This window comes from Oncorhynchus keta, chromosome 16 (genome assembly GCF_023373465.1).
Source record: "Oncorhynchus keta strain PuntledgeMale-10-30-2019 chromosome 16, Oket_V2, whole genome shotgun sequence".
Classification (NCBI taxonomy): domain Eukaryota; kingdom Metazoa; phylum Chordata; class Actinopteri; order Salmoniformes; family Salmonidae; genus Oncorhynchus; species Oncorhynchus keta.
In genome coordinates, this window is record NC_068436.1 from 1,333,008 (window position 1) to 1,358,959 (window position 25,952).

A 25,952-nucleotide genomic window follows, 5' to 3' on the forward strand; every position below is an offset into this window, starting at 1 on the left:
TGACGGATCTTAACTTATTTAATTTATTAATGATGGAATAATCAGCTCTGAACAGGAGCTAATGTCAACATATTTGATTTAAACAAGTTATTTCTCCTTCCCCTATCAACGCCCGTCTCATTTTCCACCCGCTGCCGGGGCTGGAGCTGGAGCTGGAGCTGGAGCTGGAGCTGGGGCAGGAGCAGAGGCGAGGCTGGCCAATAGGAAGGGCAGGAGGGCCATCAAGGCAGAGTTACCTTGAGATGGCTGTGCATAAGGGAAGTAGGATGGGTACTGAGGCTGCCGATAGGGGTAAAACCCTCCCGAACCACGGCCATAACCCCTGTACCTCTGTAGAGAGAGAGAGAGAGAGCGAGAGCGAGAGCGAGAGCGAGAGCGAGAGCGAGAGCTGGATAAATTGTTCTGAGCTCAAACAAACTAGTAATCATATTCAAATAGTAGACCGTACTATAGTACTCTAATAGACAGAATACCTAATCGATAGTACTAAATATTACTGCACCTCATTGCTAGCTGAGCGCTCCTCTCGATCATGTTCCTCAGACACCTGCACACACAAACAAAATCCCAGGATGAATGATATTATGGTATAAAGTAATCAACACTCAAAGTGTGAACTTAAGTCCATCATATTGTAATAATTCAGATATTGTCATATTCCAATGCAATGCAATCTATGGAAACAGCAATCTCTTGTTGTATTGATGTGTAAATTGAAGGCTTGATGTTGTATTTCAAGAATTCTTACAGGAATGGAAGAACAAAGTCCAATCAGGCACATCACTAGGAATAGTAGTTTCATGGTCACCACGGAGTTCTTGAAATGAAAAAGACATACAGTGAATTCAAAGCTAGACACGCCTGACTAAACTCCACTACAGTATTCTTTGAAACTCTTACCTGTTCAAGTGAAGATGTCAAATGCTTTAAAAGTATTCAACTTGAGACTGATGCTGTATTGTAACTTAACAGCAAAAATATGCTTTTTATAGACCATTTCATTCCACTGTCAACCAATGAGCTTTCAGTCCCATGATCAATGGTGTGTCCTGGAGATGTGAAATGTGATGAAATTAGACATTTGGTGTGTCATTCTACAAATCTGTATTTATCCATAGTGCCAACAAAGAACAATGGCCCATCAGTATTAGGAAACTTTTGCTAAGTTGACAGGTTTTGAAACTGTTGATGATTTATACCCTTGTTTCTTGGGCATTGCGGAGGATAAATTAACACATTTAATTGTAATGTACATTTTTAATTTCTCAATTTATACAGCATAGCTCAAGTACCAGACTTCATTTTGATTTCTCCTATCATGCAATATAATGTACCACACTTTGTATAGATTTCTCACGATTTCCATAAACTTAATGAGCATTAATCAGAGGACTGGATAGACATACAATTCAGCTTGAAATATAAATGTGTTTATTAAACAGAAATGCATAAAGACACTTCATAGTCAATGTCTGGGAGTTCCATGAAATACCTGATTGACAGAAAAGCAAATTAATGAATTTATAGGATATACATTGTACTTATGATGTTTGGGGAATCCAGTGTTGGGAAAAGTGCCAAATTGTCATACTTGAGTAAAAGTAAAGATACTTAAAATGGCTCAATTTTAAGTGAAAGTCACTTAGTAAAATACTGCTGGAGTAAAAGTCTAAAAGTATTTGGCTTTAAAAATACTTAAGTATTAAAATAATTGTAATTGCTGTAATTGTGTTTTGTGAGTCCACCTTATTCTGAAAACATATGCAGTACCAATGTTTTACAGTAAAGACAACATGTCAACTGCATCCAGCTAGTCGCTGAAATCATTTTTGAATGTGTGATAGAAATGGATTTTCCTTGTTCTGAAAACACATGCAGTACCATTGTTTTGCAAACAAACACCCACTTCACTCCCCACCTATGAACGTTGCCAAATCATCATGGGAAGGACTTGATTGTAGAATTAAGTAGGCTTATGATTACAAGTTAAACTGAGTCACCAGCTTAAACAGTATAATATGCAACTCAATCCCCACCTTGCCACGACAAATGTCCAACTTTTGTAACTTATTGAATGTATATGTTGCCCCAAGCAAAAATGTTTATTTCAGATCCTTTTTATAAGTTCAGACATTTTACTTTGGAGAAGTAAACTAATATTCATTATACAATATAAATTTCCCATCTTTAGTAAACTCATCCGAGTTCCTGTCAAACTGCCATTGTAGGGCTCTTTCTGTTGACAAACTGGCATTGCGGAACTCAAGGTCAATTAACCCACTACAGTCTAAGCCCTGTCTAAGCTGGGAGTGTGGTGTGGGGAGGGAGGGCTCTTCTAAGCTATTCATGTGTGGCATGTTTCGTCACAGTATTGTCTTTTGAACATTTGTTTTGGACTGATGCCCGACAGCATTCTACTAAATGTATCGACTATGAGCGCTGATGAATATTTCATCAAAAGTGCATTACATTGGTATGGAAATAAAATGACATTCAAAAGGAGGCAAATATTTAGTAGGACATTATTTCCCCCATTATTTTAATGTCACCAGTTTGACTTTAAATGCGGTATAATGTTAGCTAGCTAGCTAAGATTGAGGGGAGGCCACCAGATTCTAGCTAGCTACTTTAGCAATGTCATCAAATATTCAGGCACCTAATTGAAATGTAGACTTAACATTAGTTAGCCTCTGTCCAGAATGACTGGGTTTATCAGAACTTTAGGGCACCACTATGGCGCTGCCGATAGAGGGCGGCTTGAGAACATTCATAACAGTGGCATGACGTGACCGAGTGACGGAGGTGCTACCTATGAATTTGGGAATGTTTTAAGAAGGATAATTTTGTTATTTGATATTGATTTTTAAGGCCCCTTGAAGTATCAAGAATAATAATAATAATAATTTAATTAAAAAAATATTTTTGCTCAGGGCTAGAGCGGTGTATGTCAGATCATGAGAGATCAGTCTTCTCACAAAAATGTCTATAATGTCCGAACATTTGGTGTTCTCCGTTATTCTCCACGTCTCTCACAATTGTCAGTAGAGTCGTCTGAAGTTCTTTTTGGTACCGTCCATTTAGACAATCTTATGGGACCCAACTGTGAAAGGGGCAGATTTTGCAACACGACCCCGACAAGTGACACGGGACTTGTCTGAGGTAATCGTTACAGGTTTTAAAAAACTAACGGAAGCATGAAGGTAGTTTGATGCCTACCCCCCAAAAAAGGGGTTAAATATGTGTCAAAAAATGTATACACACATATATTTCCTGAGTATATTTCCTCCTAGATTTAGGACAGACACCTCAATACTATTATATACTATTACAATACTCAATATTATTATACATTTTTTTGAAAGTCCTTTTTGAATTTATGAATGTGTTATTCAAAGCATTTCTATGAGATTTAGTAGTAAAGTCTAAAATCAGTCATTGACATATTTTGTGATGACTCAAGCGGTCCTCTAATTCAAAATCAAATAGCTAAATTATCAAAAGTATGACCATCTGAAAACAACTCCACATCTCAGCTTAGCACCCATCCTCCCCAAAGGTCTTTTATTATTTGACATTTTTTGTTATTAGGAGTGGGGGTCCGACACATAACGAAGAAGACATGACAAAAAAAAGACATTACTAAGACAGAAATAAAGAAAGACCTAAAAAATTACTGTGCTTAATCTATTATAATGAAATAAATAATCCATAGATGAGACATGGTCATTCTCTGTCAAAATGTCTTCACACTCACACACACACTGGAAATGCACTCACACTCCAGGAGAGGTATTACCTTCAAGTACATGGTGTCACAAATGGATTGAATTTGAAGTAGCTTGATTCTTGATTCATTTATTTTTCATGAAATCTGTCTTTATGTTTCTCTTTGTTTTCTTTGTCGATATGATGGTAACTTTGAAAGTAAATCCCCCGAAGTAGAACAATCTTTCCCTCAGTATAGCCAAGCACCTTGCCTTGTCCTTTTATGATTTTATTTGTTTTTCTATTTTTTATTTATTTCACCTTTATTTATCCAAGTAGGCCAGTTGAGAATAAGTTCTCATTTACAACTGTGACGTGGCCAAGATTAAGCAACACAGTGCAACACAAACAACAACACAGAGTTACACATGGAAAAAACAAACATACAATCAATAACACAATAGAAAAGTCTATATACAGAGGTAAAATAATTACAATTTAGCAATAAACATTGGAGTGATAGATGTGCAGAAGATGAATGTGCAAGTAGAAGTATGATGGTGCAAAGGAGCAAAACAATATATAACAGTATTGGGATGAGGTAGTTGGATGGGCAATTTACAGATGGATGGTGTACAGGTGCAGTGATCTGTGAGCTGCTCTGACAGCTGGTGCTTAAAGTTAGAGAGGGAGATATGAGTCTCCAGCTTCAGTGATTTTTGCAATTTGTCCCAGTCTTTGGCAGCAGAGAACTGGAAGGAAAGGCGGCCAAAGGAGGAATTGGCTTTGGGGGTGACCAGTGAAATATAACTCCTGGAGTGCGTGCTACGGGTGGGTGCTGCTATGGTGATAAGTGAGTACCTAGCAGAGACTTATAGATGACTTGGAGCCAGTGGGTTTGGCGACGAATATGAAGCGAGGGCCAGCCAACTAGAGCATACAGGTCGCAGTGGTGGGTAGAATATGTACTGTGCTGTATCAGTTACTGTTCCTGGATACTGTACTGTATCCAGGTACAGTAACTGTAACCCAGTGACTTATTTACTTGCTCATCGTAAGCAGCCTGGTAAAATAAGCAGTGGAGTGGGAATAAGTTGAATGATTAAATGTATGTACAAATTATACTGTATTATGTCAAGGCTTTGAATGATTTCAACCATCGAAAGATTTAAATGTTTGATCATTGAATTTGGCTACTTGACTTCCTGTAACCTACTTTACTCATAATGTGAATACAATTTAAAACATGTTTAATTGTTTAAAACATAACTCAAATATTGTTCACAACCAAAATAGCCTCACTGAATATATCAAGAAATATCAAATGACAAAACTAGACGCTAATCCTCAGATTTGACAAACTCTGACTAACAAATGCACAAACTGTGAACATATGTTTGAATACAAAATTACATTTCTCAGGCAAAAGAAAGTGTGCAAGAGGGGACATATGCCATTTCAAATCATCTTTATTGCATTGCAGATAGACATACAGCAAGTACATTAAAGGGAAACTCAAAATATGGAAGACAGCTATTACAGTACTTATTGTCAGTTAATGTTCTGGTCATTTCATCAACCATAGCTTGCTCTTGTTGAGTTGAAGTTTCTGATTCATGTCCTTTCTCAGCGACCAGCTGACCATCATTTTTATTGAATAACTGTATAGAGCAAGGGCCATGTCGATGCTGATACTATATGTATTTTTGTAATATATTCGTGTTTTATTTTTCATGTTTTCTTTACAAATGTTTTCATTTTTCTTCCACTTTGACAATACAGAGTATTTTCTGTAGATCGTTTTAATCCCACCTTGTAACTCAACAAAATGTAGAAAAGTTGAGCGGTTTGAATATCTTTTGAAGGCATTGATTAATATGGCAGCTTCAGTTTGAATGCGGCCCACACCCTTCTGGCACAAACTTTGCCTTTCCTGTATTTCTCTCAATGTCTCTGTCCCCAAATAAGGCAAAAATACTCCTTCAAAAAAGATGATTCATTCATACTACTCACCTCTTCACTTGAAGAGCGCTTCTCAATGACATGCTGATGGCCATGCTCATGCTCAGCCTTCAAAAGCAAAAAATAAGACAATGAATTAATATATATGGATGTAATATACTAACTTTAAGATCTTTCTAAGTCTAACATGACATTTCACCAGCATTTCATGTACATACTATATGCATGACTTACCAAAGCAATAGAGAGAAGCATCACAAATCCAAGTAGAACAACAATCTTCATGCTGAACGTCTTCATCTAAATAGAGTATAAACATAAATATCACTTTATTAATCCATCTATTCCCTACAAGTTACAGATTATATTATATGTATAATCTACTACACAGTTAATGAGTGTATAAGAATGCCTTCACTCTGAACAAAGTGTTAGAATTATAAGTATAACCATACCTTAACGTATCTCAGGGTCAAAAGCCTTCTCAGTGCCTCTGTATGTCCTTGCACACTCATCAATACGCAGACAATATATAGTGTTTCTCAGCCAATCACAAAGCCGTAATGAAGCCTAAATTTGTTGCAATGAAGGATGTTGTATGATGTCTTGGTGTTCCATGTCACGTTGGGCATTGCAAAACAGGCAAACAAATGAGCCTCTTGCCACTGCAAATGTGCTAACTGAAAATGTCAGTATAGGCCGACTGTATCATTGTTTCCCATCTGCTGTTAATTCCAGAACAATATTTATTCCACATCTACATTTATGGAGAGAACATTCTCTGTGTGATTCTCTGTGTGAGTTTCCATTTTACCTCAGACTGACCAGCAAATAAGTGTCTCCCTCACAAAGTGGTCCAAATGTGTAATGCAACTGTCTGAAAGTATGCAAACAAGTTTTATAAATTGTCAGAACAATTAAGCAGGATAATTGTATACTATTAAGTCTTGATACTGACTCAGAGCTATGGAAATATATATAGAGTGCCTGAGTTCTTACTGAAGTTAAAGATTTGAGGTTCACGAACCTTTAATGTTGCCACCCATTTTCAAAGTGTCTTTCAAAATGGTCATGTTTTTAGCCACCAATAAAAAACATGCATTATGTGGACACCACTTCAAATAAGTGAATTTGGCAATTTAAGCCACACTAGTTGCAGACAGTTGAGCACACAGCCATGCAATTTACAGACAAATATTGTCAGTAGATTGGCCTGTACTGAAGAGCTCATGACTTTCAACATGGCACCGACGTAAGGTGCTACCTTTTCAACGAGTCAGTTAGTCAAATGTATTTCCTGCTAGAGCTGCCACCGGCAACTGTAAGTGCTGTTTTTGTGATGTGGAAACATCTAGGAGCAACACCGGCTCATCCCTGAAGTGGTAGGCCAGGGAAGCTCACAGGATGGGATGGCCGAATGCTGAAGCGCGTAGCGTGTATAAATCATCTCTCCTCGGTTGCAACACTCACAAACTAATTCCAAACTGCCTCTGGAAGCAATGTCAGCACAATAACTGTTAGTCAGGAGGTAAATTAAATGGGTTTCCATGGCCAAACAGCCGCACACAATTCTAAGATCGCCTTGAGCAATGCCAAGCGTGGGCTTGAGTGGTGTAAAGATCACAGCTATTGGACTCTGGAGAATTTTTAAAGAATTGTTTTTAATTTTACCTTTATTTTACTAGGCAAGTCAGTTAAGAACAAATTCTTATTTTCAATGACGGCCTAGGAACAGTGGGTTAACTGCCTGTTCAGGGGCAGAATGACAGATTTGTACCTTGTCAGCTCAAGGATTTGAACTTGCAACCTTTCAGTTACTAGTCCATGCTCTAACCACTAGGCTACCCTGCCACCCCAGAGGAAACACGTTCTCTAAAGTGACGAATCACGCTTCATCATCTGGCAGTCCGACAAATTCATATGGATTTGGCAGATGCCAGAAGAACGCTACCTGCCCCAATGCATAATGCCAACTTTAAAGTTTGGTGGTTGAGGAATAATGGTCTTTGCTGTTTTTCACTCCAACTGCGAGCCAGGCCTCATCGCCCAAAGTCAGTGCCCAAACTCAATCATGATCTTGTGACTGAATGGAAGCCAGTCCCCGCAGCAATGTTCCAACATCTAGAGGAAAGCTGGAGGCTATTTTTCATGGCAATGGGGGGACCAACCCATATTAATGCCCTTGATATTAGAATTAGATGTTCGATGAGCAGGTGTTCTTTGGGCCATGGAGTGTATTTGGTTATCTGCAACCCAAGAAGAACTGCTAGTGGGTCTTGACCCCTTTTTGGAAACAACATATTCTCTGGAACTGATTATGAATTCAGAAGTTTTGTTGATTTCATACTTGTTTACAATTGTTTTAGGACTTGTAGAGCCTTGTAGAGCCTTCCACCTGATATCAGAGAGGTTTCACACTTGTGTCAAACAAACAGAACACAACAGATAAAGACATACACAATGACGGATCTGAACTTATTTCAATTATTATTGATGGAATAATCAGCTCTGAACAGGAGCTAATGTCAACATATTTGATTTAAACAAGTTATTTCTCCTTCCCTTATCGAGGCCCATCTCATTTTCCACCCGCTGCCGCTGCTGGGGCTGGAGCTGCAGCAGGAGTTGCGGCAGGAGCAGAGGCAAGGCTGGCCAATAGGAAGGGCAGGAGGGCCATCAAGGCAGAGTTACCTTGAGATGGCTGCGCATAAGGGAAGTAGGATGGGTACCGAGGCTGCTGATAGGGGTAAAACCCTCCCAAACCACGGCCATTACCCCTGTACATCTGTAGAGAGAGAGAGAGAGAGAGAGAGAGAGAGAGAGAGAGAGAGAGAGAGAGAGAGAGAGAGAGAGAGAGAGAGAGAGAGAGAGAGAGCTGGAATAATTGTTCTGAGCTCAAACAAACTAGTAATCATATTCAAATAGTAGACCGTACTATAGTGCTCTAATAGACAGAATACCTAATAGATAGTACTAAATATTACTGCACCTCATTGCTAGCTGAGCGCTCCTCTCGATCATGTTCCTCAGACACCTGCACACACAAACAAAATCCCAGGATGAATGATATTATGGTATAAAGTAATCAACACTCAAAGTGTGAACTTAAGTCCATCATATTGTAATAATTCAGATATTGTCATATTCCAATGCAATGCAATCTATGGAAACGGCAATCTCTTGTTGTATTGATGTGTAAATTGAAGGCTTGATGTTGTATTTCAAGAATTCTTACAGTAATGGAGGAACCAAGTCCAATCAGGCACATCACTAGGAATAGTAGTTTCATGGTCACCATGGAGTTCTTGAAATGAAAAAGATGTACAGTGAATTCAAAGCTAGACACGCCTGACTAAACTCCACTACAGTATTCTTTGAAACTCTTACCTGTTCAAGTGAAGATGTCAAATGCTTGAAATGTTGCTACTAAACTGTTAACACTGTTGCCGTATTGTAACTTAACTGCAAAAATATGCTTTTTATTTCATTTCATTCCACAGTCACACCAATGTGCCTTCAGTGCACCAATGAGCTTTAGTCACATGATCAAATTTGTGTCCTGTGTCCTGGAGATGTAAAATGTGATGAAATTAGGCATTTGGTGGATAATCCTACAAATCTGTATATCCACAGTGCCCACAAAGAACAATGTCTCATCAGTGTTAGGAAACTTTAGCTAAATTGAAAGGTTTTGAAACTGTCGATGATTCGTCTACCTGTTTTGGGGCATTGCGGAGGCTAAATGAAAACATTTAATTGTAATGTTTAACTTTAATTTCTCAATTTATACAATATAGCTCAAGTACCAGACTTTATTTTGATTTCTCCTGTCATGCAATATAATGTACAACATTTTTTTTATTATTAAATAACGCAAGGTAATGTACCACACTTTTTCTTACAATTTCCATAAACTTAATGAGCATTCATCAGAGGACTGGATAGACATACAATTGAGCTTAAAATATAAATGTGTTTATTAAACAGAAATGCATAAAGGAATCACACTTCATAGTTAATGTCTGGGAGTTCCATGAAATACCTGATAGACAGAAAAGTGAATTAATGAATTTAAGGGATATACTTTGTACTTATGATGTTTGGGGAATCCAGTGTTGGGAAAAGTGCCCAATTGTCATACTTGAGTAAAAGTAAAGATACCTTAATAGAAAATAAAGTTACCCACTTAAATACAACTTGAGTAAAAGTCTGGATAAGAGCGTCTGCTAAATGACTTAAATGTAAAATGTAAATTTGGTTTTAAATATACTTAAGTATCAAAAGTATACGTAATTGCTCAAATATACTCAAAGGTAAAGGTATAAATCATTACAAAAACCTTATATTAAACAAACCAGACGCCACCATTTTCTTGTCTACTTTATTTAGGGATAGCCAGGGGTACACTCCAACACTCAGACATCTTTGTAAACTAAGCATTTGTGTTTTGTGAGTCCACCAGATCAGAGACAGTAGGGATGAGCAGGGATGTTCTCTTGATAAGCGTATGAATTTGTCCATTTTCCTGTCCTGCTAAGCATTCAAAAGGTAATTTTTGGATGTCAAGGACAATGTATGGGGTAAAATGTACATTATTTTCTTCAGGAATTTTGTGAAGCATAAGTAAAAGTTGTCAGAAATATATATATAGTAAAGTAAAGTACAGATACCCCCAAAAACTGTTTAAGTAGTACTTTTCACCTGTTTAACGTCCACCTGGGGCAGGGGCTGGTGCAGGGGCAGGGGCTGGTGCAGGGGCTGGGGCAGGGGCAGGGGCAGGGGCAGGGGCAGGGGCAGGGGCAGGGGCAGGGGCAGGAGCTGGGGCAGGGGCAGGGGCAGGAGCTGGGGCAGGGGCAGGGGCAGGGGCTGGTGCTGGGACAGAGGCAGCAAACAGTTTAAGTAGAAGTTGAAGTAGCTGATTTGAATTCAACTGTGGCAGGGAGGGCAGAAAGGAACCAGCCTAAATAGGAAAAGAAAACAGCAGTTTTTTTCTCATTCAATGTCCTGTTTATATACACACCACACATGGAATCATATCTCAGAATATTCACATATGTTTCATATACATTGATCTTCACTACTATATGTTAAATAATTTCTGCTCATAATCTGTGGAGCTATGGAACTTACCTCCCTGGAGTTTGAGTTAGAGTTGGAGTCAGAGCTGGAACGTGCAACTCTCAAGTGATCCACATCAGCCTGAAAAAGTATAATTTTATTATTTAAATATGCATATGTATTTATATATACAGTATATACTAAAATATTAATACATCAAATATGATATAAAGAAGAATATTATATGTGGCAAATATATTGTATGTTGATATTTGCTAAACTCACAGGAAGAGCCAATGACAGGCCCAGGAGGCAGCCCAGAAAGATTACAGTCTTCATCATCATCTTGGTGGTCAGTTCTAAAAACATAAAAAGATACAAAAGCAATTCGATGACCTTTTTTAGTCTGAATTTTTAAGTCGAATGTTAACACTAGAGCGTAAGTACATTTATCACTATTCAAAAGCCCTGCTTCACAACCAATTTCCTTACCTTCGAGTCAGTCAATTTCAGCAGTTGATCAGGTGTGACGATGCAAAAGACAATGAGTTATACCCAGTCGGTTGGGTCTTTTAAATAGAGTTAAGAACATTGATGTCACAACCCCTAATACTAGGTGGTATTATTGTGAAAATAATCATGTTTAATATTCTGAAATCTTTAATCTCTCTGTTGAAGGATAGGTGTGGGTAATACTAATGGATTAACATTATAACTGTACAGATGAGTCACACATGAAATGTATGATATACAGTACCAGTCAAAGGTTAAGACACACCTACTCATTCAAGTTTTTTTAAACATGTTTTATTTTCTACACTGTATAATAACAGGGAAGAGATCAGAGCTATGAAATAACACACATAGAATCATCTAGAAACCCAAAAAGTGTTAATCAAATCAAAATATATTTTACATTTGAGATTCGTCAAGAGAATGCCAAGTGTGTGCGAAGCTGTCAAGGCAAAAGGTGGTTACATTGAAGAATCTGAACACTTTTTAAAAATGACTGCATGATTCCATGTGTGTTATTTCATATTTTTGATGTCTTCACTATTATTCTACAATGTAGAAAATAGTAAAAATGTAAAAATTATCTTGAATGAGTAGGTGGGTCCAAACTTTTGACTGGTACTGTATGCATAAAAAAAACTGGTAACTTCACAATAATTTGTATTAATTAACTTTCTATAAAGACTGTTTATTATTAGTTATTTACAACAGTATTATAAGCATACAATGTATAATCCTTTAAAATCTTTATTATAATATATAAAAGCTTTTTAAGCATTTCTGAATATTTATTAGAATTTGTAATAGCTTCGTCATAAATGTTACTATGAAGACAAAATATCAACTACATCCAGCTAATAGCAGAATTATTTGGGGATTGTGTGATATAAATGGATCTAAAAAATGGTTTTAACACATGCAGTACCAGTGTTTTGCAAACTAACACCCATTTCGCTCCCCACCTTTGAACGTTGCCAAATCGTCATGGGAAGGACTTGATTGTAGAATTAAGTAGGCTTATAAACAAGAAACTGAGTCACCAGCTAAGAAAGTATAATATGCAACTCAATCCCCACCTTGCCACGACAAATGTCCAGATTCACTACAGACAGTCCTCCCCAGAAATCTAAAAGTAGTGTGTTCTAAAGTGTCTGTCCGAAAGGAACCCCTTTTAATTTTACATGTGTTCAAACCATTCTTTTTTAGCAATAAACAGTACTTCCATAATTTGTTTAACTGGTATCGGGTGACATTCAGACAAGTCATGTGAGGCCTGTGGGCACCCTAGAGCAAATCAACCAACATGTACAATACCAGTCAAAAGTTTGGACAAACATACTCAATCAAGGGTTTTTCTTTATTTTTACTATTTTCTACTTTGTAGAATAATAGTGAAGGCATAAAAACTATGAAATAACATACAGTGGGGAGAACAAGTATTTGGTACACTGCCGATTTTGCAGGTTTTCCTACTTACAAAGCATGTAGAGGTCTGTAGTTTTTATCATAGGTACACTTCAACTGTGAGAGACGGAATGTCACGACTAGTCAAGGTGGGTGGAATCAGGCGCAGAGAGCAAATAGTGAATAGTAGTTTATTCTCCGGTGAACAAAAATAAACACGGACAACCCAAAAAAACAAACAGGGTGAAAATATCCAAAACAGGATAACAGACAAACCGGAGAAATAAAACACAAAAACAGATACTAATTAACTAACACACAGGTGAAAACAATCAGACAAAACCAACAGATAACCGAAAAGGGATCTGTAGTGGCTAATAGGATGGTGACGACGACCGCCGAGCACAGCCTGAACGGGCAGGAGAGCCATCCTCGGTGGAAGTCGTGACACGGAATCTAAAACAAAAATCAAGAAAATCACATTGTATGATTTTTAAGTAACTAATTTGCATTTCATTGCATGACATAAGTATTTGATACATCAGAAAAGCAGAACTTAATATTTGGGACAGAAACCTTTGTTTGCAATTACAGAGATCATACATTTCCTGTAGTTCTTCACCAGGTTTGCACACACTGCAGCAGGGATTTTGGCCCACTCCTCCATACAGACCTTCTCCAGATCCTTCAGGTTTCAGGGCTGTCGCTGGGCAATGTGTGCTGGCTTGATCAGGGGGACCGTGCGTGCGCTGCAGGACTTTAATCCATGAAGGCGTAGTGTGTTACTAATGGTTTTCTTTGAGACTGTGATCCCAGCTCTCTTCAGGTCATTGACCAGGTCCTGCCGTGTAGTTCTGGACTGATCCCTCACCTTTCTCATGATCATTGATGCCCCACGAGCTGAGATCTTGCATGGATCCCCAGACCGAGGGTGATTGACCGTCATCTTGAACTTCTTCCATTTTCTAATAATTGCGCCAACAGTTGTTTCCTTCTCACCAAGCTGCTTGCCTATTGTCCTGTGGCCCATCTCAGCCTTGTGAACGTTGCAGGTCTACAATTTTACCCTGATGTCCTTACACAACTCTCTGGTCTTGGCCATTGTGGAGAGGTTGGAGTCTGTTTGATTGAGTGTGTGGACAGGTGTATTTTATACAGGTAACGAGTTCAAACAGGTGCAGTTAATAAAGGTAATGAGTGGAGAACAGGAGGGCTTTTTAAAGAAAAACTATGAGAGCCAGAATTCATACTGGTTGGTAGGTGATGAAATACTTATGTCATGCAATAAAATGTAAATTAATTACTTAAAAATCATACAATGTGATTTTCTGGATTTTTATTTTGGATTTCTGCATAAAGTCGTCATAAAATCTTCTAAGTCACAACAGTAGACAAACACAGTCTGCTTAAACCAATAATACACAAACAATTATACGTTTTCATGTCTTTATTGAACACACTGTAAACATTCACAGTGCAGGGTGGGAACAGTATGTGAACCCTTGGATTTAATAACTGGCTGACCCTCCTTTGGCAGCAATAAACTCAACCAAATGTTTTCTGCACCACGGTCAGGAAGAATGTTGGACCATTCATCTTTACAAAACTGTTTCAGTTCAGCAATATTCTTAGGATCTGTCCACAGAATAATTTGCCAAATGCGCTGTGGAACATCCAGGTTCTCTTTTGCAGACTTCAGACGTGCAGCAAAGATTTTTTTCAGACAGGAGTGGCTTGTTCCATGGTTTCCTCCCATGAACACTATTCTTGTTTAGTGTTTTACGTATCGTAGACTCATCAACAGAGATTTTGGCATGTTCCAGAGATTTCTGTAAGTCTTTAGCTGACTCTCTAGGATTCTTCTTAACCTCACTGAGCATTCTGCTCTGTGCTCTTGCAGTCATCTTTGCAGGACGGCCACTCCTAGGGAGAGTAGCAAAAGTTCTGAACTTTCTCCATTTATAGACAATTTGTCTTACTATGGAAAGATGAACATCAAGGCATTTAGACGTACTTTTGTAACCCTTTCCAGCTTTATGCAAGTCAACAATTCTTAATCTTAGGTCTTCTGAGCCTCTTTTATTCGAGGCATGGTTCACATCAGGCAATGCTTCTTGTGAATAGCAAACTCAAATTTTGTGAGTGTTTTTCATAGGGCAAGTCAGCTCTAACCAACGTCTCCAATCTCGTCTCACTGATTAGACTCCATATTACTCCAATTAACTTTTAGAAAAGTCATTAGCCGAGGGGTTCATATTCTTTTTTCAACCTGCACTGTGAATGTTTAATTGATGTATTCAATATAGGCAAGAAAAATACAATAATATTGTTGTGACTAAGATGAAAATCAGATAAAATTGTATGACTAATTAATGCAGGAATTGAGGTAATTCCAAAAGGTTCACATACTTTTTCTTGCCAACTGTATCTATTTGAGGATCAACCATCCATCAATTCTTAAGTAAGAAGTATCCTCACTGTATAATGCTGAATAGTTTCGTTACTTTATTTCAACGTTGAACAAATTCATTTAATCCTTAACACTGTAGTTGTGGCTATTTCCAGCAATGCAAAAACTGATGTCAAGGAAAATGAGACCTGGAGCAAGGTTGTGGGTTGAAATTGAGACTGTTTTACCTTTGTTTATCATGGAAAGAGAAATCCTAACAGAGGAGGAGGCCATAACCAATCCGATTAGGGAGGAGGAGCTCATCCACAGTCTCATACAGGAAATTCATCCAAACCACTTGAGGTCAGTACAGAGAGTACGTGCACTCTGTCATATATATATTCTCAGTATGGAAGAAATGGCAACGCTTCTGATCAGAGGAATAACAGTCAGAGGAAAACATGTTGTGTTCAAATAGAATACAGTCCTACTACACTGGACAACATAAGGTGCATACAGGAAACCTTTTCACACTATCTGCAGGACAACGATCCTGTCCCCCTGAGTAAGGAGGACGTATCACATATCTCCGATGGAATGACTGAACGTGAGACTGAGGTTGAAGAGGATAATTCCTTGCCTCCCAAGGACAAAGACGGAGTGAATGAAACATTGGAGTTGGTACCTGGTGAGTCGGAGTCTGCAAGAGTGACCTCTCATTCCAAGAAAAAGAAGAAGAATAAGAGGAAAAATACTCAAATGAAGCTGGGCAAGTGGTTACTGAGACTAGTGACAATCATAACCCAATAGAAAACCTTGAGGTTCATAAGAGAACCCGAAGGGGGTGCAATTCTGGAGAATACAAAAGAAGGCAGACAGACATCAATGCTGGCCTTCATTCAAACAATCCGGAATCAACATACATCCAAGCGTCCCAGGGTACCAAGCTCCCCATCAGAGTCTGGCGTTAAGTCACCTGCAGAAAAAAGGCTGATATGTAGGATGTAATTCTGGGAGAAGTGGAGAGTGGAGTCCCCCTTATTAGCCATCCAGACTAAAATCATGAATGAGGAATTGAAATAATGTATATTTGAGTAACCTATACTATCTGGTTCAGAGAATGACATTCTGTGTATGTGAGCATAACTTCTGTAGCTAACATGACTTTTCAAGAGAATAAGCAATCTGCTAATAATTACATTTCAATGCCAACTCTTGATACGTGTCCCAAACAAACCCCGCTTTTGAGACAGAAACTCAGTTTCCTTAACCCAGGTATTAGAAAACATTGTACCATGAAACTTTTTCAAACCGTCAATCAGGCTAAAATACTCTGGGACCCTCATCCCAAGCCTAGAAGAATATTGGGAGGTCATCTGAATATTCATAGTATTATTTATAAGAGTGAACAGGTAGAACATTTTTCTGTTTCTCTGAGACATGCCTGAATAAATCTTCTCCTGTTTTTCCCTTTATTGTCCCTGGATATTCCATATTCAGGAGGGACAGGGGAGAGGGCAGAGGGGGTGGATTGCGTATGTCCATGAAAGACTTTAAATGAAATTGTATCATATGGAAACATGCCAATGACATTGAATGTATGGTGCTGAATGTCTTTACTCTCCCCTCATATGTCTTTCATTGTTATTGGATTATATCGACCACCAACATCGGATATCTCCTTGAGCCTGTTGTCCAGACCCCGTGCCTGCACTCCCTCCCAGACCACTTCTAAGATGCCCACTACAGGCGCCGGACTCCCTGCCTTTCTGACCTCCTCGTACAGGTGCCTGTGATCTAAACCTACTCGGGCAACTTCAACCTCAGGGTGCGCACGCAGCCACTTGGCCGCATGACCAAAGTGCCAGGGCAGCTGTTCCGCCGGAGGACCCGTGTTAGACCACACCATTACGCTTCTCGCCTGATACGAGAAGAACACCCGCAGGAGGTAACCGGACGGGTGTATCACTGGATGAGCAAGCTCCGTTAACAAGAAAGAAACAAAATTGCATCCAGCTTGAGGGGAAATGTGGTACCCCCTACCTCCCTCCCCGATGGGACAGAGCATGCGTGCCCCGGCGACCCACTCGCACCTGCCACTCCACATGAACTGAAACACAAGCCTCACTAGAGGCCTCCTCAGACAAGCCGGCAATGGGTAGATGTACGCCAAATACAAAAGAGACGGCAACACATCCACCTTTAGTACCAGAACATTGCCCATAAAGGACAAATACCAAGCCTTCCACATTGCTAGCTTCCTCTGTACCACTGCGATACGCATGTTCCAGTTTAGCGTCGCTGAGCCAGAGGTCTCAAAATGGACCCAGAGAATCCTCAGGGCCCCCTCACAGAGAGATAACCCCCCGGGCACATCCGTTCTACCGCGCCATCTTCCGAAAAACTTGACGGAAGACTTTGCATGGTTCAGAACCGCTCCGGGTGAAATCCCCAAAGATGGCAAGGGACCTTGTCAGGCACAAGTCCTTGCACAGCAGCAAGGAAGTGTTGTCGGCGTACTGCGTCATCTTAACACGCAGCCCACCACTTCCAGGGATCAACAAGCCTTCCACCCCTGTGTCTGCCCTAATGGCAGCCCCCAGAGGCTCCATATACAGAACGAAGAGGAGAGCCGAGAGTGGGCACCCCTGCCTGACCCCAGACGAGAGGTCAAAAATGTTACCCAAGTGACTATTTACACTAACTCGGCACCCCGCTCCGACATATAATGTACGAATCCATCCTATATAATAAAAAAAATATATGCCATTTCGCAGACGCTTTTATCCAAAGCGACTTACAGTCATGTGTGCATACATTCTACGTATGGGTGGTCCCGGGAATCGAACCCACTACCCTGGCGTTACAAGCGCCATGCTCTACCAACTGAGCTACAGATCCTATGAACTAATCGACCTAACACTCTGAATAAAAAGGATCTATTCACGCAATCGAAGGCTTTCGCCTGATCTAGTGCTGCTACCATTAAAGGCAATCCTCTATCTTCAACCCAAGGGATGGAGTCCCTGATCAACTGTAGGTTCCATCTAATAGAGCGGCCCTCTACCCCGCACGTCTGATCCTCATGGACGACGTAGGGAAGGGCTAAAACCTTTGCAGGTAGCTTGTAATCTACACACAGCATGGTCAACGGTCGCCAGTTGCCAAGGTCAGTTACTTCTCCCTTCTTATATAAAAGTGACAGCACACCAACAGCCATTGATCCCCCCGGGACCCCCGTCTCAAGGATGGCCTTCAAGACTTCGAGGACCACTGGTCCAAGTATACCCCAAAACTTGAGATAAAACTCAGCCGGCAGACCATCCATCCCAGGCACCTTCTCTTTTCCTATCCTCCTAAGAGCGCTCTCAACCTCTTCTAGTGAGATCTGGGCCTCCATCACTTCTCTAATGTCCTCCGGCAACCGCCTGGACAAGTGTTCTAAAACACATTTCCCTGCTCTACATCTATTTCCCTTTCCTTAAATAAACCTTGGAAATGATCAGTTGTCACCCTGACCATATCCTCTGGTTCTCTAACTATACTACCATTTTCTTCCCTAACGCCATGCATTACCTTCCTACTCTGTCTTGCCCTAACCGACTTAAAGAACATAGCAGAACAAGTCTCATTGTGTTCTAGAAAGCCACTATGCGCACGCTCCAAGAAAGCTTGAGCCTTCCGCTCCTGCAACTGCCTGAGCTGCGTCTTTAGGGTTGCGGATCTCTACCAGTCAAACGACCCGCCGAGGTTGCCTGCCTCGTACTCGAGTTCAATTGACCTTTGGATACGATCCACCTCCCTCCTCTCCTCCCTTTTTTCCTCTTGCAATACCCTATTATAAAAGCCCTAATCCTCACCTTAACTAATTCCCACCACTCTAACACCCCTCACACATGGACCGGAGGCCTTCAAGCCTCCAAAAGAAACCAAAAACCCGTCAACAAAAGCAAAAGCCTGCTCCTCCAGCACATTCCGATCTAACTTCCAGTACCCCTACCAAAGAGGCAGACTGGCGACCCCACCTGCAGGAGCACCCCGTCGTGATCCGAAAAGAAAACAGGCAACAGCCGCCCAGACAACTTACCCAAAGACCTGGGTACAAAAATATAGTCGAGCCTCCGCGCAACCCCTTGGAGTTGCGCCATGTAGGACCGCCCATTTTCGGAGTAGTGTGCAGGCCACCATCAACCAGACCATGGCAAGCCATTAGCTCGGTGATGGCGCCTGCACTGCTATCCCCCCCCTATTCCTAAATCTGTATTAAAATCCCCCTATCACTAATTTCCTATTTGTGACACACATGGGCGCCAGACAGTCCACCATCTCCTCCTGTCTGCCACCACCTGTGGCCCATACACCACCACTAATCTAAATTTACAATTTACAATGTCACATCCACCCCTATAACACTCCCCTGCATCACCACAAAAGAACCCTCCACTTTTACGTCCCTGTGCCCACACAAAATCCCTACCCCCGATGAGTGCACCCCCAATACCCCAAACCGACTCCCCTTGTCCCACTCCCTCTTAAACCTACTAACATCCCCTCCATCCCTCAGGTGAACCTCCTGTAAAAAAAACAAAAATCAAACCCCACACCCTCCAAATAACTAAAAACCGCCCTCCTCTTAACAAAATCCCTTGAACCTCTTACATTTAAACTAACAAAAGTCCAATTAGACCCCATGAAAGAATAAAATAAAAACTCAAATTCTAAACCCAGACAGAAAAAAAAAAAAAACAGGAGACTCACCCGATGCTCCCCTGCTCCATATCTACCGGTGAGAACACCATCCGTACTCCCGACATCCCCCCTCTTCCTCCATCTCACCAACCCAGGATGCAGGAATAGTGTTTGGCTCCGGGGTGCCCAGCACCCTGGGTCTACCCCACACTCCTCCCCCTCCCCAGTGCTGCAGCTGGTTTGGAGAAACATAGGGAGGCTGAGTCCCCAATAAAAAAACTCCCCACCTCCTCCTGTACCCAGTCCTGAGTCTTGTTAGGTGTGACCCCCCCCCCGCCAGCTCCTCCACCATACCCTCATCTCTTCCACCAGGGCACTTTCCCCCACTCCACTTGCTCTTCCACCGTCTCCTTCTCCACCACCCCTCCCTCGCTTTCTTCTCTCTCATGCTCCTCCACTCGCTTGCCTTCTTCCGCCGCTTTTCCTGGTTCTCCTACTCCCGTGCCTTCCATTTCCTTCTCTCTTCCATCCGCCGCTTCTTGCTCCTCCTCCTTCCTTGCGACCCTCCCCTCTGGACCTGTACTCTGGTCATGAGGCATTCTTCCTTCCCCTCCTCTTCTTCCCCCATCCCCCCGCTCCTGCTCCCCCAGCCACAGACGAGTATGTCCTCTGACGAGCTGGGAACCCCGCCACAAGTGTGCTAACCAGCCACACCCGTGGCACGCCTTGTCACAATCCTTTGTCTCGTGCTCCCCAGATCCACAAAATCTGAATTTTCTTGCGCTGCACGAGGCGAAGATATGGCCATAGGCCATACAGCGCCTGCAAAATGGAGGCTGACGTGCATAAAACAACGTCCCCTGTCAGCCCCCAGGGGAACATAGCAGGAGGATGGAGGTAGCCACCATGTTCCCTTGGGTCCTCCTGGCTTAATGGCGGATCTGGAAGATTCTGGCTGACTGGCGGCTCTGGCTGCTCCATGCAGACTGGCAGCTCTGGCTGCTCCATGCATACTGGCAGCTCTGAACAGGCAGGAGACTCCGGCAGCGCTGGAGTAGAGAAAGGCTCTGGTAGCGCTAAACAGGCGGTAGACTCCGGCAGCGCTGGAGAGGAAGAAGGCTCTGACAGCGCTGAACAGGCGAGGTGCACTGAAGGCCTGGTGCTTGGTGCTGGCACTGGTGGTACTGGGCCGAGAACACGCACAGGAAGCCTGGTGCGGGGAGCTGCCACCGGAGGACTGGTGTGTGGAGGTGGCACAGGATGGACCGGACCGTGAAGGCGTACTGGAGAGCTTGAGAGCAGGGCCCCCGGCAGAGAGCTTGAACCGCTTATTGTGGGAAGCTTGTGGAAGGCTACCCAAAACGTTTGACCCAAGTGAAACAATTTAAAGGCAAACGCTAACAAATACTAATTGAGTGTATGTAAACTTCTGACCCACTGGGAATGTGAGGAAAGAAATTAAAGCTGAAATAAGTCATTCTCTACTATTATTCTGACATTTCACATTCTTAAAATAAAGTGATGATGAACTGACCTAAGACAGGGAAGTTTTACTAGGATTAAATGTCAGGAATTGAGAAAATCAGAGTTTAAATGTATTTGGCTAAGGTGTATGTAAACTTCCGACTTCAACTCTAGGTGGTGAAGTCGGCATAGTCTTTTTGGATCATGAAGTCATTAGTTGGATGTATTCCTTTCTGATAAACAGAAGTGAAAGGGTTTGTTTGGGGGACACTCAGCCGGACGCTCTTTACTATACCATTGTTGTCCCACAAGGGTCAATATTAGGCCTCCTTTACTATCTATGTCAATTATCTCTCGCTTGCCCACAAGTTTAAATGCAGATGATACAGTTCTGTATGTGCACTCATAAAATAGGCAATTGGTTGTAAACAAGTTAACTTCAGCCATGTTTCTAAATGGATTACTAATTCTTCCCTGCATTTAAATATCGACAAGACTCTTTGTATGTACTTCTCTAAGAAATCCATTGATTCTTCCCAATGAGCTGTTGTTGTTAATGGGGAGAATCAGAAAGTAGTGCTTAACTTCAGGTATCTTGGTGTCATTTTGGACTCCAACTTGACATTTAAGACACATGTGAAGAAGGTGGTTTGCACGGTTCAGTTTGGATTATCCAACTTTAGGTTTATAAGACCTTTCCTTCCTCTGGAGGCCGCCAAACTATATATGCATGCAATGATCTTCTCACATCTGAGATATTATCTCACATGCTGGTCACACTCAATTGAAACCAATTGAATCACTCTACAAACACTTAAGATTTTTGATAATAAACCAAACAGATACCACCATTGTCACATAATTTAGAAACACAGTTAATTTAGTCTGGATAGCTTTAAGCAGTATGTAGATGCAAGCCTTGTCTTTAAGATCCTGCGTGGTCTTTCACCTCCACCTCTATGCCGGCATATCATGCTCAAGGAAAACACATATCAATACACAAACAATATATAGTGTTTCTCAGCCAATCACAAAGCCCTAATGAAGCCTAAATGTGTTGCAATGAAGGATGTTGTATGATGTCTGGGTGTTCCATGTAACGCTGGGCATTGCAAAACAGGCAAACAAATTAGCCTCCTGCCACTGCTATTAATCAAATGTGCTAACTGAAAATGTCAGTATAGGCCTACTGTATCATTGTTTCCCATCTGCTGTTAATTCCAGAACAATATTTATTCCACATCTACATTTATGGAGAGAACATTCTCTGTGTGATTCTCTGTGTGAGTTTCCATTTTATCTCTGACTGGGTAGAGACAGACTGACCAGCAAATAAGTGTCTCCCTCACAATGTGGTGGGACCAATCCATATTAATGCCCATGATATTGGAATGAGATGTTCAATGAGCAGGGGTTTTTTGGGCCATGGAGTGTATTTGGTTATCTGCAACCCAAGAAGAACTGCTAGTGGGTCTTGACCCCTTTTTGGAAACAACATATTCTCTGGAACTGATTATGAATTCAGAAGTTTTGTTGATTTCATACTTGTTTACAATTGTTTTAGGACTTGTAGAGCCTTCCACCTGATATCAGAGAGGGTTCACACTTGTTTTGAAAGGATCTCAAATAGTTTGTCAAACAAACAGAACACAACAGACAAAGACATACACAATGACGGATCTGAACTTATTTCATTTATTATTGATGGAATAATCATCTCTGAACAGGAGCTAATGTCAACATATTTGATTTAAACAAGTTTTTTCTCCTTCCCCTATCGACGCCCGTCTCATTTTCCACCCGCTGCCGCTGCTGGGCCTGGGCCTGGAGCTGCAGCAGGAGTTGGGGCAGGAGCAGAGGCAAGGCTGGCCAATAGGAAGGGCAGGAGGGCCATCAAGGCAGAGTTACCTTGAGATGGCTGCGCATAAGGGAAGTAGGATGGGTACTGAGGCTGCCGATAGGGGTAAAACCCTCCCGAACCACGGCCATAACCCCTGTACCTCTGTAGAGAGAGCGAGAGCGAGAGCGAGAGCGAGAGCGAGAGCTGGATAAATTGTTCTGAGCTCAAACAAACTAGTAATCATATTCAAATAGTAGACCGTACTATAGTACTCTAATAGACAGAATACCTAATAGATAGTACTAAATATTACTGCACCTCATTGCTAGCTGAGCGCTCCTCTCGATCATGTTCCTCAGACACCTGCACACACAAACAAAATCCCAGGATGAATGATATTATGGTATAAAGTAATCAACACTCAAAGTGTGAACTTAAGTCCATCATATTGTAATAATTCAGATATTGTCATATTCCAATGCAATGCAATCTATGGAAACGGCAATCTCTTGTTGTATTGATGTGTAAATTGAAGGCTTGATGTTGTATTTCAAGAATTCTTACAGGAATGGAAGAACAAAGTCCAATCAGGCACATCACTAGGAATAGTAGTTTCATGGTCACCACGGAGTTCTTGAAATGAAAAAGACATACAGTGAATTCAAAGCTAGACACGCCTGACTAAACTCCACTACAGTATTCTTTGAAACTCTTACCTGTTCAAGTGAAGATGTCAAATTCTTTAAAAGTATTCAACTTGAGACTGATGCTGTATTGTAACTTAAAAGCAAAAATATGCTTTTTATAGACCATTTCATTCCACTGTCAACCAATGAGCTTTCAGTCCCATGATCAATGCTGTGTCCTGGAGATGTGAAATGTGATGAAATTAGACATTTGGTGTGTCATTCTACAAATCTGTATATATCCATAGTGCCAACAAAGAACAATGGCCCATCAGTATTAGGAAACTTTTGCTAAGTTGACAGGTTTTGAAACTGTTGATGATTTATACCCTTGTTTGTTGGGCATTGCGGAGGATAAATTAACTCATTTAATTGTAATGTACATTTTTAATTTCTCAATTTATACAGCATAGCTCAAGTACCAGACTTTATTTTGATTTCTCCTATCATGCAATATAATGTACCACACTTTGTATAGATTTCTCACAATTTCCATAAACTTAATGAGCATTCATCAGAGGACTGGAAAGACATACAATTCAGCTTGAAATATAAATGTGTTTATTAACCAGAAATGCATAAAGGAATCACACTTCATAGTCAATGTCTGGGAGTTCCATGAAATACCTGATTGACAGAAAAGCAAATTAATGAATTTATAGGATATACATTGTACTTATGATGTTTGGGGAATCCAGTGTTGGGAAAAGTGCCAAATTGTCATACTTGAGTAAAAGTAAAGATACTTAAAATGGCTCAATTTTAAGTGAAAGTCACTCAGTAAAATACTGCTGGAGTAAAAGTCTAAAAGTATTTTGCTTTACAAATACTTAAGTATTAAAATAATTGTAATTGCTGTAATTGTGTTTTGTGAGTCCACCTTATTCTGAAAACACATGCAGTACCAATGTTTTACAGAAAATACAAAATGTCAACTGCATCCAGCTAGTCGCTGAAATAATTTTTGAATGTGTGATCGAAATGGATTTTCCTTGTTCTGAAAACACATGCAGTACCAATGTTTTGCAAACAAACACCCACTTCACTCCCCACCTATGCACGTTGCCAAATCATCATGGGAAGGACTTGATTGTAGAATTAAGTAGGCTTATGATTACAAGTTAAACTGAGTCACCAGCTTAAACAGTATAATATGCAACTCAATCCCCACCTTGCCACGACAAATGTCCAACTTTTGTAACTTATTGAATGTATATGTTGCCCCAAGCAAAAATGTTTATTTCAGATCCTTTTTATAAGTTCAGACATTTTACTTTGGATAAGTAAACTAATATTCATTATACAATATATATTTCCCATATTTAGTAAACTCATCCGAGTTCCTGTCAAACTACCATTGTAGGGCTCTTTCTGTTGACAAACTGGCATTGCGGAACTCAAGGTCAATTAACCCACTACAGTCTAAGCCCTGTCTAAGCTGGGAGTGTGGTGTGGGGAGGGAGGGCTCTTCTAAGCTATTCATGTGTGGCATGTTTCGTCACAGTATTGTCTTTTGAACATTTGTTTTGGACTGATGCCCGACAGCATTCTACTAAATGTATCGACTAGGAGCGCTGATGAATATTTCATCAAAAGTGCATTACATTGGTATGGAAATAAAATGACATTCAAATGTCATCAGTTTGACTTTAAATGCGGTATAATGTTAGCTAGCTAGCTAGGATTGAGGGAGGGTTGCTACTTTAGCAATGTCATCAAATATTCAGGCACCTAATTGAAATGTAGACTTAACATTAGTTAGCCTCTGTCCAGAATGACTGGGTTTATCAGAACTTTAGGGCACCACTATGGCGCTGCCGATAGAGGGCGGCTTGAGAACATTCATAACAGTGGCATGACGTGACTGAGTGACGGAGGTGCTACCTATGAATTTGGGAATGTTTTAAGAAGGATCATTTTGCTATTTGATATTGATTTTTAAGGCCCCTTGAAGTATCAAAAACGTTTTTTTAATTATTTGATGAAAAAATGTATATGGTCTTACTGCTATTAGCCCATAAAAAGTCAATGAATAACAGATTTACTACATGGAACAACAGATAGTCCCCCATAAAAATCAAAAGGAAGTTTGTTCTGAAGAGTCTATCCTATAAACTGAGAGAAATAAGAAGGATCGGAAAACTTTTTTTTTGGTCAACATGTATTTAAACCCTTATTTTTGGCCTTAAACATTCTCCATGTACAGTGGCAAGACAAGGTATGTGAATCCTTTGGAAATACC

At 40.7% G+C, this 25,952-nt stretch overlaps 3 protein-coding genes across 4 annotated transcripts in view; all 3 read right to left on the bottom strand.

Moving 5' to 3' along the window:
* The window catches only part of si:dkey-22i16.7 (E3 ubiquitin-protein ligase TRIM33), a 76,633-nt gene extending 75,708 nt beyond the window's left edge, over positions 1–925 (bottom strand). Inside the window, exon 1 of the mRNA XM_052464387.1 lies at positions 901–925. The gene's annotated coding sequence lies outside the window, so the exon portion shown is untranslated. The remainder of the gene's footprint in view (positions 1–900) is intronic.
* LOC118395662 (E3 ubiquitin-protein ligase TRIM33-like) lies at positions 1–23,865 on the bottom strand. The gene is made up of 5 exons (XM_052464388.1): positions 23,741–23,865; positions 23,589–23,657; positions 23,343–23,387; positions 23,093–23,186; positions 1–236 (listed from the first exon to the last, which is right to left on the bottom strand). Exons 2-5 carry the CDS (start codon positions 23,640–23,642, stop codon positions 118–120), a joined length of 312 nt encoding a protein of 103 aa, XP_052320348.1. The 5' UTR covers positions 23,643–23,657; positions 23,741–23,865; the 3' UTR covers positions 1–117.
* Positions 10,033–25,952, bottom strand: part of LOC127907903 (cyclin-dependent kinase inhibitor 1C-like) — a 26,875-nt gene continuing 10,955 nt past the window's right edge. Inside the window, exons 1-4 of one of the 2 annotated variants that reach the window (XM_052464382.1) lie at positions 11,218–11,291; positions 11,011–11,084; positions 10,798–10,866; positions 10,033–10,627 (exon numbers count right to left, since the gene is read on the bottom strand). In XM_052464382.1, coding sequence (XP_052320342.1) covers positions 10,373–10,627; positions 10,798–10,866; positions 11,011–11,070 — 384 coding nt within the window. In that variant the 5' untranslated portion in view covers positions 11,071–11,084; positions 11,218–11,291 and the 3' untranslated portion in view covers positions 10,033–10,372. Of the gene's footprint in view, positions 10,628–10,797; positions 10,867–11,010; positions 11,085–11,217; positions 11,292–25,952 lie in introns of those variants that run through there. The other variant, XM_052464383.1, reaches the window with a different exon arrangement.

What these genes read in the sequence shown, in the direction of transcription:
- LOC118395662 (XM_052464388.1), bottom strand. Translation starts at nt 23,642, where the DNA reads ATGAAACTACTATTCCTAGTGATGTGCCTGATTGGACTTTGTTCTTCC. An exon ending in AGCGCTCAGCTAGCAATGAG is followed by an intron (nt 23,187 to 23,342) that starts GTGCAGTAATAT and finishes CTCTCTCTACAG; the next exon opens with AGGTACAGGGGTTATGGCCG. An exon ending in TTATGCGCAGCCATCTCAAG is followed by an intron (nt 237 to 23,092) that starts GTAACTCTGCCT and finishes AGCCATCTCAAG; the next exon opens with GTAACTCTGCCTTGATGGCC.